General features: G+C 44.8%; 1 protein-coding gene across 1 annotated transcript in view; it reads right to left on the reverse strand.

Annotated features, from left to right (window-relative positions):
- Nucleotides 1–248: 248 nt before the first annotated feature.
- LOC121979562 (bromodomain-containing protein 4-like) overlaps nucleotides 249–13,626 on the reverse strand; it is a 46,376-nt gene continuing 32,998 nt past the window's right edge. Inside the window, exons 2-4 of the mRNA XM_042531557.1 lie at nucleotides 4,653–5,245; nucleotides 4,380–4,455; nucleotides 249–800 (exon numbers count right to left, since the gene is read on the reverse strand). Coding sequence (XP_042387491.1) covers nucleotides 249–800; nucleotides 4,380–4,455; nucleotides 4,653–5,245 — 1,221 coding nt within the window. The remainder of the gene's footprint in view (nucleotides 801–4,379; nucleotides 4,456–4,652; nucleotides 5,246–13,626) is intronic.

Consider the following 13,626-nt stretch of genomic DNA (forward strand, 5'->3'; position numbering starts at 1 on the left):
GGCTCTTGTGCCTCAAAGCCGGGCGCGCTATGGATCCGTATGGTAATGCGCGGCCTAAGTATAACGTCAACTCGCAGGTCGGAATGGGGGCACGAAGGCCGGAATGCAATAGCGGCGCAGGCCGAATACTCCATCGGCTCGCCAAAGTAGACAAATAATGTGAAACCTGAGCATGCGGACGACGGCTGCCCAGAGGGTGACGGTGGTGGTCGCCGGGGGGCGGCGCCCTCTGGGGGCAGTGCTGGCCGCTAGGGACGGCTGAGATGGTAGCCGGAGGTGGCGCTGGCCGCTGGAGGCAATGCTGGTCGCTGGGGACGACGGAGATGGTCGCCGGAGGTGGCGCTGGCCGCTGGAGGCAGCGCTGGCCGCTGGGGATGGTGGAGATGGCCGCCGGAGATGGCGCTGACTACTTGAGGCAACACTGGCCGCTGGGGACGGCGGAGAAAGCCGCCGGGGACGGCGGAGACGGCCGCCGGAGGTGGCGCTGATCGCTGGAGGCAGTGCTGGCCGCTGGGGACGGCGGAGATGGCCGCCGGAGGTGGCACTGGCCACTGGAGATAGCGTTGACCACTGGGGACACCGGAGACGGCCGCCGAAGGTGGCGCTGGGCGCTGGAGGTGAGTGGGAGAAAACCCTCCCTTGGCTGGCGGCAGAAACAAGCCCGAAGCCCCTCTCTTCCTGTTGGCAGTGATGAGGTGCAGGCCAGAGGGAAGGAGGGAGAGAAGAGGCGCGGTCGGCGGTCGGCGGCCGGCGTCGAAGCAGCCAAGGAGCACCGCGTCAGGGGGCTGGCGGCGGTGAAACTAGCGCACCCCAAAAATCCTCCCCGTGTTGGTGAACAGTGCACCCTTTTACAACAAAACCTACTCACGCCCAAAAGACCAAACTACCCTTTCTCTTCTCCTTATTCCTTCTCTACCCCCAAGCACTATCCGTATCATAAACCTCCCCTTCAAGTCTAGTCGAAGGAGGCGCGAGTCCGACTGACTAGACTAAGCCCAAAGCAGAATCGCTACCGAACGCAAAATCGGATCACTGGGCTCCTCTTGTCGTCAAATGAATAGCTGTGGCGATACCAGCAAGTGACTCAAGTAGTATCATGCGAGTGACGAGAAAGGGCGCGGCCCTAGCAATGGGGATAAGGCACCAGAGGTACAAAGACGGGCGATCGAGCGTGCGATCGCGAATATCCAGATCAGACAACCCGAGAGACAGTAGCAAGGCCGAGCGAACTACGATAAATAACACCAAGTCAAATGACTGATGCCGACCGAGCGAATGATGCCGAGTAGACCGAGCGGACAAGCGATGCTGAGGGTGCGACCGTGGAAATGCAAAATGTGAAATAAAAAGATGGGCGTCTCTATGAGCGTTGATCGTGCGACCTCGTTCAAACGTGTGGTCGAATGGGTGGCCGAGCGATATTGATCGGACCGCTATGAGAGTATTGACCGAACAGCACCAAGGATAGTCAACGGGCGATCATAAAATGTTGGCCCGACAATCGAGTAAAGCTGAGTGGCTGATGCTGAATGGGCGCATCACATGCGAACTGAACTGGAGTGTAGCCCGTGAGTCAAAGACGCATGGACGCGAAAGTCGTGAGCTGAACGAACACAAAGCCTATGAGATATTATGGCCTGAAACCAGTGGAGATACTCTCGTTCGCGACCATTGGAGATAGTTAGACCCCGAACGGGGGAGATAAGCTGCTCTGATATGCTCCGCGATCTCGAACGGGGGAAATAGATGCTCTTATAAGCTGGTCTGTGACCAGTGTGAAGCGCTCGACCTCGAATGGGGGAGATGAGATATTTGATAAGCTGGTCCGAGGCCAGTAACGACTGCTCGACTCCGAACGGGGGAGATGAAATAACTGAAGCTGGCCCGAGACCAGTAATAATCGCTCGATCCCGAATGGGTGATATAAAATATCTGATAAGCTCGACCCTGAATGGAGGAGAAATATACCCGATGAACTAGTTTGAGGCCCGTGATGAACGCTCGATCTCGAACGGAGGAGATAGATGTCACTCGACCCCGAACGAGGGAGATAGAATATCCGAAGTTGGTCCGAGACCAGTGAAGATCACTCAACCCCGAACGAGGGAGATAGATGCTCGTGAAGACTGCTCGACCCCGAACGGGGGAGATAGAATATCCGATAAGTTGGTCCGCGACCAGTGACGACCACTCAACCCCGAATGGGGGAGATAGATGCTCGTGAAGACTGCTTGACCCCAAACGAGGGAGGTAGAATATCCGATAAGCAGGTCCGCGGCCAGTGACGACCACTCAACCCCGAACGGGGGAGATAGATGCTCGTGAAGACTGCTCAACCCCGAACGGGGGAGGAAGAATATCCGATAAGCTGGTCCGCAACCAGTGACGACCACTCAACCCCGAATGGGGGAGATAGATGCTCGTGAAAACTGCTCGATTCCGAATGAGGGAGATAGAATATCCTATAAGCTGGTCCGCGACCAGTGACGACCACACAACCCCGAACAGGGGAGATAGATGCTCGTGAAGATTGCTCGACCCCGAACGGGGAAGATTGAATATCCGATGAACTAGTCCATGAAGTGGTCTTCAAGCCGGAGTTTTTATAGTCGCCGGTTCGACTCTGGAGTTTAACGTTGCCGCTCGACGGTCTTCAAGCCGGGGTTTTTATAGTCGCCGGTTCGACTCTGGGATTTAACGTTGCCACTCGACGGTCTTCAGGCCGGGGTTTTTAAAGTCGACGGTTCATCTCTAGGATATAACGTCGCCGCTCGACGGTCTTCAGGCCGAGGTTTTTATAGTCGCCGCTCGACGGTCTTCAGGCCGAGGTTTTTATTGTCGCTGGTTCGACTCTGGGATTTAACGTCACCGCTCGATGGTCTTCAGGATGGGTTTTATAGTCACCAGTTTGACTCTGGGATTTAACGTCGCCGCTCGACGGTCTTCAAGCTGGGGTTTTTATATTCGCTGGTTCGACTCTGGGATTTAACATCGCCGCTCGACGGCCTTCAGGCCGGGGTTTTTATAGTCGCCGGTTCGACTCAGGGATTTAACGTCGCCGCTCGACGGTCTTCAGGCCGGGGTTTTTATAGTCGCCGGTTCGACTCTGGGATTTAACGTCGCCACTCGACGGTCTCCAGCCCGGGGTTTTTATAGTCGCCGGTTTGACTCTGGGATTTAACGTCGCCGCTCGACGGTCTTCAGGCTGTGGTTTTTATAGTCGCCGGTTCGACTTTGCGATTTAACGTCGCCGCTCGACGGTCTTCAGACCGGGGTTTTTATAGTCGCCGGTTCGACTTTGGGATTTAATGTCGCCGCTCGACGGTCTTCAAGCATAGCTCACACCCGCCCGATCGGCACGGGGTCTTCGAGATCGAGCCTGTGGCTCGGATATAATACACACCCTGTCGATCGGCTCGGGGGCCTTTGGCATCGAGCCCGTGGCTCGGATATGATGGAAACCTGGCCGATCGGCACAGGAATCCTCGCTCGAGAAACTATGATAAATTATATGACCGAAAGATAATATAACTGAAAAACTGACCTGTCGACCAGTAGAGGATCTTACTCAATTTCTCGACTCCCGAATACCCGTGGAGTGAGGAGGATACGATATACTCGTCGAAACCCATAATGTCACCCGGCCGATCGACACGGGGTATTCGGCATCGAGCCCTTGGCTCGGATAATGTACGCCCGGCCGATCAGCACGGGGTCTTCGGCATCGAACCATTGGCTCGGATAATGTACGCCCGGCCGATCAGCATGGGGTCTTCGGCATCAAGCCATTGGCTCGGATAATATATGCCGGGCCGATCAGCACGGGGTCTTCGACATCGAGCCCTTGGCTCGGATATGATGGAAACCCGGACGATCGGCACGAGAGTCCCCGCTCAAGAAATTATGATAAATTCTATGACCGAAAGAGAATATAACTGGAAAACTGACCTACCGACTAGCAGAGGATCTGACTCAATTGCTCGACTCCCGAACACCCGAGGAATGAGGAGGATATGATATACTCGTCGAAACCCATCAAGGCCATGAGGATGGCGAAACGTTCTGGGTCGTCCATCTTTACGTTCCAGACCAGGTCCGTTTCCACAGACGGTGCCAATTTGATCTTGTCGGGAAGCTGAGTAGACGAACCTGCCGGAATGACGTGGCTGGAAGGTTGACCGCATCCCCATGACCCGGTGGCGACCTGTCTTCTGCATTGACCTAGTCGATTGAAGTCCTCTGGTCAACAATCCCTGCAGCCATCGACCAGGTTGCCCCTCTCTCTGGTACCTCGGTGCTCGAGGCAGCCCCACAAATATATGAGCAGTCGAATGATAACGACACAATGAAATATGTATGAGATGAGTACAATGACGTACCTTGGCCCCGAGGGGCGCCCTCGGATGGATGGATGAGCTGGTTGTGGCGCTGATCAGGTCGTCGCGGCCGTGAAGACTGGATAGACATCTGCCAGATGAGTAACTGACTCTTGTGGCTCAAAGCCGGGCGCGCTATGGATCCGTATGGTAATGTGCGGCCTAACTATAACGCCGACTCGCAGGTCGGAATGGGGGCACGAAGGTCGGAATGCAATAGCGGCGCGCAGGCCGAATACTCCATCGGCTCGCTAAAGTAGACAAATAATGTGAAACCTGAGCATGCGGACGACGGCTGCCCAGAGGGTGACGGTGGTGGTCATCGGGGGGTGGCGCTCGCTGGGGGCAGTGCTGCCCGCTGGGGACGGCTGAGATGGCCGCCGGAGGTGGCGCTGGACGCTGGAGGCAACGCTGGCCGCTGGGGACGGCGGAGATGACAGCCAGAGGTGGCGCTGGCCGCTGGGGACGGCGGAGATGGCCGCCGGAGGTGGCGAAGATGGCCGCCGGAGGTGGCGCTGGCCGCTAGAGACAGTGCTGGCCGCTGGGGACGGCGGAGATGGCCGCAGGAGGTGTTGCTGGCCGCAGGAGATAGCGCTGGCCGCTGGGGACGGCGGAGACGGCCGCTGGAGGTGGCGCTGGCCGTTGGAGGTGAGAGGGAGAAAACCCTCCCTTGGCTGGCGGCAGAAACAAGCCCGAAGCCCCTCTCTTCCTGTTGGCAGCGATGAGGTGCAGGTCGGAGGGAAGGAGGGAGAGAAGAGGTGCGACCGGCGACCGGTGTCGAAGCAGCCAAGGAGCCCCGCGTCAGGGGGCTGGCGGCGGTTAAACCAGCGCACCCCAAAAATCCTCCCCGTGCTGGTGAACAGTGCACCCTTTTACAACAAAACCTACTCACGCCCAAAATACCAAACTGCTCTTCCTCTTTCTCAATCCTTCTCTGCCCCCAAGCACTATCCGCATCAGGCAGAATTTTTAAGAGAAAATGAAAGAGTAGAAGTTTGAGAGTAAGGAAAACAAGAAAGGGATTGTTGAAGACAATTTACTTCGATTCGCACAAGCAGTTTTTTTTTCTGCGCTTTCTTCTTCTTCTCTTTTTTTTTTGTCTTTTCGTTGCGTGCTCTTTTTTTTCATGATTTTTTTTTTCTTTTTGCTTTTTGCTAAACAACAAGTAAAGATAGATTTGCACTTGCCTTTGAACCAAAGCTCTGACACCAGATGATACGAACCCCACCAATAAATGTGATGGAACCTGAAACAAAGGTGGATAGAACCCCAAGAACTAAACGACAAGAGTGTGAGCCTTGACCCGTAACTAAGAATTGGCACGAACCAAGCCTACGAAGGAAAGAAACGCCACACCTAGGGGTTATAAGTTTCGATGGGTTGAACGCCACAAGAGTAGACTCGATAAGTTCAGTAAGTTCTTTCAAGAACTAAGAGAGCACACAGTCTCACCAAAAACTAAGTTGCCTCATACTAAGATGTCCCTCCCTTATATATGGGAGTGAACAAGGAAAAATACAAGATAAGTACATGCACAATTAGAGTCCCAATGTTGCATGCCTCATGCAAGCTATCTACAAACCCAAAACAAAATAAATGCATGCACAATTAGAGTCCCAAGTCGCATGCTTCATTAAACAATCTAAAATACTTAAGTCTTCATGCATGAACGAGTTCCCATGCTTCACATGCTTATTAACGTTCTTTCGTTAAGCGCGGCCAGTCATGGATGGTTATGCCTGATTACGTGGATTAGGTCACGACTAGCAGTTGCGATTATCTTGGTTTCTCCTTGCTCATAGTCCTCCCAATGTTTTTGATTAGCCCATTTAGTGCTTCCTTGAAACGCTTTGCCCGTAGTCTTGTAATTGGGCCTTCTGGAAGTGATAACTGATCTCTCCTATCTTCAGCCCTTGGGCATACATCACTTTTTATGGTTCTTCAACGATGTGAAGACGTAAACTTGGTGTTACATTGAGAAAAATGTCACTTCATGGTTAAAGAAGGGATTGTTTTGGGACATAAGATATCATAGCATGAGATTGAAGTAGATCAGACCAAGGTGGAAGTAATAGAGAAGTTACCCCCGCCTATTAATGTGAAAGGAGTAAGGAGTTTCTTGGGGCATGCTGGATTCTATAGGCATTTCATTAAGGATTTCTCAAAAATTTCTAAACCACTTACAAATTTGTTGAATAAAGATGTTGAATTTTGTTTTGATGATGATTGTATGGAGACTTTCAAAAAAATTAAAAGTGCCCTTATCTCAGCTCTAGTAATACAAGCACTAGATTGGGAGCTCCCATTTGAGATTATGTGTGATGCTAGTGATTTTACAGTAGGAGCAATTTTAGGGCAAAGGAAGAACAAGATTTTACATGCAATTCATTATGCAAACAAGACACTAGATGCAACTCAAGTAAACTATTCCACTACAAAAAAAGGAATTCCTAGTAGTAGTTTTTGCATTTGATAAGTTCAGATCTTATCTGGTAGGTTCAAAAGTGATAGCTTATACTGATCATGTGGCCATTCAGTACTTACTAGATAAGAAGGATGCTAAACCATGACTTATCAGATGAGTCTTACTTCTTCAAGAATTCAATTTAGAGATCAGAGATAAAAAAGGGGCAGAGAATGTAGTGGTGGATCATTTATCTCTAGTATGACAAAATAGAGAAAAGGATGTAGAGTGTGATGTACCACCTATTGATGATATTTTTCCAGATGAACATCTATTGGCATTGGCATGTGTAAAGACACCTTGGTATACAGACTTTGTTAATTATCTAGCAAGTGGAGTTCTTTCCCAAAATTTCTCTAGACAACAAAAGAAAAAATTTCTTTCGGATGATAAAAATTATATTTAGGATGAACTGCTTATTTTCAAAAAATGTAGCGATATGATCGATCGAAGATGTGTACCAGAGGAAGAAGTTAAGGATATATTGTTCCATTGCCATTCTTCATCATATGGAGGCGATTTGGGATGTTCAAAGACATCTGCAAAAATTCTACAGGCAAGGTTTTATTGGCCTACTCTATTCAAAAATACACGAGAATTTGTGCAATCCTGTGATTAATGTCAAAGGATTGGAAATATCACTAGAAGAAATGAAATGTCACTAAACTACATTCTTGAAGTTAAATTATTTGATGTATGGGGGATAGATTTTATGGGATAATTTCCTTTTTCATATGGAAATAGGTTTATTCTGGTGGCGGTGGACTATGTGTCGAAATGGGTGGAGGCGGTAGCTTCTCCTACAAGTGATGCAAAATAGTCATCAAACTATTTAAAAGACAATCTTTCCATGATTTGGTGTACCTAAGGCGGTCATTAGTGATTGGGGGGTCACATTTTATAGAAAAATAGTTTGAAAACTTACTCAAGAAATATGGAGTAAATCACAAAGTGGCAACACCATACCATTCACAAACTAATGGGCAAGTTGAGATATCTAATCATGAAATCAAAGCTATACTAGAGAAAACAGTCTCAACTTCACGCAAAGATTGGTCATTGAAGTTAGATGATGCTTTATGGGCATATCGTACTGCCTACAAAACTCCCATTGGTATGACTCCATTTCAGTTAGTCTATGAAAAGTCATATCATCTTCCAGTTGAATTGGAACATAAAGCTTATTGGGCAATTACAAAACTTAACATGGATCCCAGGATAGCAGGAGAAAAAAACAAAACTTCAGTTAAATGAACTTGAGGATCTAAGGATGGATGCTTATAAGCATGCCCGATCTTATAAGAAAAGGACAAAGAAATGACATGATCAATATATTTTATGTAGAGATTTTAAAGAAGGAGACTTAGTTTTATTATTTAATTAAAGGTTAAAACTTTTTCCAGGAAAACTTAAGTCACGATAGATGGGTCCATTCAAAGTTAAAAAGGTTTATCCTTTCGGAGCAATAGATATTTGGAATGAAGAGATGGGAATTATTAAGGTGAACAGTCAACATCTAAAAGGATATATACATGGTATGAATTTGGAAGAAAAACAAAAATTATACTTCTCTGAACCTCGTGCCCCAGATTTAGGAGACCGGTCGAACTAATGACCTTAAACAGCTAAGGGTTCTTTTAGATTAGATTCAATTTGTAATTATTTTTTTCATTAATTAGTGCTTTTAAATTTGTTGTTATTTTTTGTTTTCAGGTTGTGTTTTGCTTCCATGAGCTGGCCATGATTTCTTCATGGGCATGGAAGCGTTGGAGAAGTCGGAAAGGAGGAAGATCATAAATGATGAGAAGAAAAGTAGCTCGGCTATGTACCAGACATGACCATGTTAAGTCTACAGAAGAGAAGGAGTACACGGTCGTGTGACTCACACTGGCCATGTGAATTTACCCGAGGAGGAGATGTGCTCGGCCATGTACCAGACACAGTCGTGTGAATTTACCAGAGAGGAGAACTACACTACCCATGTCAACTGACACGGTCGTGTATAAATTCTCGAGAAGGAGAAGGAACTGGCCGTGTGAATCAAGCCATGAAGGGGATTGCACTGCCTGTGCCATTTGGAACGTCCATGTGAACATCCCCGAGAAGGAGAATGCAAGGCCTGTGTAAATTCACACGTCTGTGCTGAAAATCCATACACGACCATGTGAAAGGAAGAGCACGGCCCAACCCAGTCTTTAAGGGCTAGGGCATGGGGGTGTATGAGCTACACGGTCGTGCCCGTCGCACACTCCCCTTTTCTCTATTATTTTCTTCTCTTCAAGGGTTCTAAACTACTTCCACTCAATCCCTTCTCTCATCTTCCTTAAAAGTTCAACCTTTCTAACTTCTACTATATCGAATGCAATCAAGGATACTTCATCAACAAGAAGAGGGAAAGAAAAGATGCTTGCGACAAAAGGAAGGAACTCTTGTTTTAAAGGTATTTCTAATAATTTTGGCTTTGTCTTTTTTAGCAAAGAACAACAACTTCGATATTTCTCTTTATGTAAACGTCCTCTCTTGAGTACTAAATTTTTGGATGATGCAACTTTAGATACCTTAGGGTTTAGAGATGATATTGGTTGGTTATTTGAAAGAATAGGCTAGAGTGGATTAATGAATATGAAATATCCAACTTATCCTAGAATCATTTTGAAATCTTAAGTTCTATAAAGGTAGATAATGTACAAGGAGGGGGAAAATTAAAATTCCGTCTACTGAATGAAGATTATGAATAGACATTGAGTGATTTTAATACTTGTTATGATCTACCTAAAAATGATGTGCGTACTGTAATGACCTGCCTTCTACTAACTAGGCTGTAAGGCCGAACCGTCACAATATGCTGTGCTAAGCTATATCCATGACCACTACTAAGTCTAGGTGCGGAAAACTGTACCAATTTAAACTTTACTAAGCTAACACAAGTTCTGGATTCTACACGTGCTAAGGGATGCAATCTAAGGTGTACATGACATATCCTACATCCCCTATGGTCAAGGAGCTGAAACACAAGGTTACTGGGTCAAAACCCAGCTTCCCAATCGATCCAGGTTGAACCCAATCGATTGCAAGCTGTTGGATCGATCCAGATGGCTACTAGACTCGGGTAATATTCTGGATCGATCGACTGATTAATCCAGACTGCCAATCGATCCATTGATAGATTCCAGAGCTCTCTGTTTGCAACAAAATGCGATTGGATCGATCGGCTGATCGATCCAGGAGCTTACTGTTCGCGACAGAATGCGACTGGATCGATCGGCTGATCAATCCAGAAGCTTACTGTTCGCGGAACCAGGCTCCCAATCGATCCACTGATCGATTGGGGTTTCTGATTTTGCAGCAAAACTCTGATTTCAGCACTGTTTCGTGCCAAACTCACACACACAAGTTCTAAAACAACTGGAAAATATTCTAACAGCAAACACAAAGCTACTAGACCTATCATAACTCATGGCAACTGACAATCTATGCATAACTTCCATAATCCAAGACACTTAAGTAACTAAAGTGCATAAAGGAATAACATAAATGAAATGCTAAGTTCTTAGGTTGCTAGCTTCTCCAAGGATCTTTATTCCATGTTCCTTCCACACACATCTTCATCGCATTGCCCTCCAGCCTCCACTAGTCCATCTTTCCTTTACCTTTATCTGCAGTATAAGGAAAGAGTATCTGTAAGCTTTATGCTTAGTAAGAAACAATCTACCTCACAAAACATGCATACGATGCAAATTATGCTTTGAAAACATGCTATTTGAAATATGTATTGAATATGCTAAACATGGCATGGCATACAACACATAGAATCAACACTAATCATGGCCATAAAGCTAATCATAATTATCACATTGCATCAATAGGAAAACTAAACTGATATAAAAAGCTGAGCTAAGCTAATGCTAGACTAATGTTGAAGCTGTACTGATTTCACATAACTATTTTGTGAGAGTTTGAAAACTATTTTCATAAATAGATTAAAATAATAATCATGCTACTGTTTGGGCCTGGCAACTGTAGTTGCTATGCGCGCATACCTAACTAGACCCGGGTTTGCAAGTCCCGAACTTAGTAGGGTTTACTAGGTTATCTAAACCTAGGGACGACTATGGGAGCCCAACCCAATGGATATCTAATCCAGTACAGTGCCTCTGCTAAAATAAAATACTGATTATAGCTCAGTTCTTCTTATATTGCTATTTCTAGGTTGTCTGAACCTAGAGCTAGGTTATCTGAACCTAGAGGCGACTGTGGGAGCCCACCCATTGGACCGTAGTCCCATACAATTATAGTAAAACTATGCATACTAAATAAATGCCTCTATTGCATTTACTAAGCTATTAAAATGCCTAAGTTGCATTCTTTTCCTGTGCTACACTTATTATCGAACACCTAGTGTGCACTATTGCACAACCTATGTGTCAAAAATTCGTATGCTACTAAACAAAGCAGAAATTCACACGAGAGCTACTTATACTGCAGGTGAGGGGTTTCTTACATCCTGCGCTAGATTTCCTTACGATCTGATCGCTAGATTTCCGGTGGTTAAGATCCCTCTGTAGATTTCCTCACGTCCACGTGCTCTTCTCGTGGGGAGGAACGTTCTCGTAGCCGAGATATCGCCGGAAGGTATTCCTCTTGCCCTTGGGACGGAAACCCTAGGTTTCTTGAGGTTGGCGCCGAGAGGTGAGGGAGAAAAGGAGAGGGCGGCGTGACTAGGGTGAGGGAAGGGTTTTTTTTCTCGTTTAAGAAAATAACAATTCCTCACTTAATCCCTATTTATATTTAGTGGGTAATTCGGCCCAACTCAAATATAAATATAACTGATTCCCTTTCTTCTCAGCACGGCCCTGCTGGGTTCACTTGGTTACTAGAGTCAACTATAAGTCATAGGACCCAATAGGTCTTGGGTTCAATACTCGCCTAGACCCTTTTACGACTCTATTTGTTTTTGCTACTTCCGCTACTCTAAAAATTCTATAAAAATATCCTAAAATTTCAGAAAAATAATAGAATATTTCTAATAATTATTTTGAGAATTTTCGGGTGTTACACGTACAATTTTACCTGAATTCGAGAATTCACACTTTTGGCAACAAATCTCTAGGCAATCCCATTTTAACCCTCACACTTCTAGAGCTCCTTATATCATTAATCCCATTTTTAGATATATTCATTTAGTCATGAAGAACACTATATTTGGATGAGAGGATAAAGAAGGGATAGTAAGACTTATGGATTTGTATTGTTTATGGCCAATGGTTGAAAATGTTTCAATTAATTCTGGTTATTTCTTTCTTAAGCATTTAGTAAAATTGGGGAAAGTAGATTCTACCACACCCATTGTTTTAGGAGGGTTGTTAACTCAAATAGCAGTAGTATTAGGGTGTGATCTTGATGAATTAGAGGTGATTGATGAATCTTGTAGATTAGATCTACATTCATGTTTAGCAATAAAAATAATAAGGCGTGAGGAACATGGGTATAGTCTTCTTGTTAAAAACAATTTTCCTTTAAAATTGCCCAATCATGACCTTACTACTATTCGGGTTAAAGATAATTGACGTTTAATTTTAGCAAGTCAACAATCTAGATTATTGTCAGCCTCAGTTTCAAGAGATGTTCTTTCGGTTAGTCGTAACATTCATAAATTTGATTTTCATGAACTCCATTCTATTTTGGATAAAATTCATAGTGATTTAGATTCGACTAATGAACTACTTACAAATAAAGTTTGCATGGGAGAGGAATAATTTAGGAAATTGCAAGAGTGTTTTAAGAGTGAGAGAGAGTTGTGTGATAAAATTTCTGGATTTATGAATTCTTATAGAGCTCGAATGGAGTTTAATGAAGATTTTTGAGGTTTTATGAGATATTTGCAAGATGATTTAGATAAATTGTTTGAATATCAAAAATTTTTTAGGGATAAAGTAAGATGGTTCATTAATGCTTTTCCTTTTCCTCTTCCCGAGTTCCCTGAACTACCTCCTCCATCATCAGTATTGATTTCATCGGGATGATGAAAAGTTTAAGTCTGGAGGGGGGTTTGCAACTGAAATTTTGCATTTTCAGTTTTATGCATTTCGTTTGTTTTTGTCTTGTTTTTGTTATGCATGTTTGTTCTAATTTTTTTTCTTTTGAAGTATTTTGTAGCATTCATATTGAGAACATCAATCCTCACTTATATGCTTGCTTGTCTAAAAGCATAGTGATTAGCACGTTTATATCTTGATTCATGATGTTGTAAATGATGCTAGTATGTTTAGTGTACCTCTTTTCTCTATCTTAAGTTGCATAATGTGAGCTAAGTATTTTATGGAAATAAGTTTGAGTTTTGGCTTACCATAAGGATCTTACTTTCACTTTAATTGAGCTTGAATAGTTGATATCATTGAAATAGTCATGATTCATCTTATTTGGTTAGTACTTGATTTCCATGGTGATTCCTCAAACTTCATTTTGGTTACTAGATAAGGCTCGAATCATGTAAACTCATTTGGAAAAAATTAAAATATCCCAACATTTGTGCAGTATATTTGTGTTTAAGTGTTGCACCTTGCAATCACTTAGAAAAAAATGAAATGAAAAAAAAGAAGAGAATGAAAAAAAATGATGATGATGAAAAAAGGGATATAAAAAATAGTTGTCGTGAGTGGAAACTAGCAAGTTACCCCTTTGAGACCGAGTTAGGTTACTAGGGAAATGACTGCTATGCTTCTCTTGATATCAAGAATGCCTTTAAGACCCTGGGTTGATTGAGAAATATGAACTAAGTGTGTGGCA

Source organism: Zingiber officinale, chromosome 5A, assembly GCF_018446385.1.
Source record: "Zingiber officinale cultivar Zhangliang chromosome 5A, Zo_v1.1, whole genome shotgun sequence".
Taxonomy (NCBI): Eukaryota; Viridiplantae; Streptophyta; class Magnoliopsida; order Zingiberales; family Zingiberaceae; genus Zingiber; species Zingiber officinale.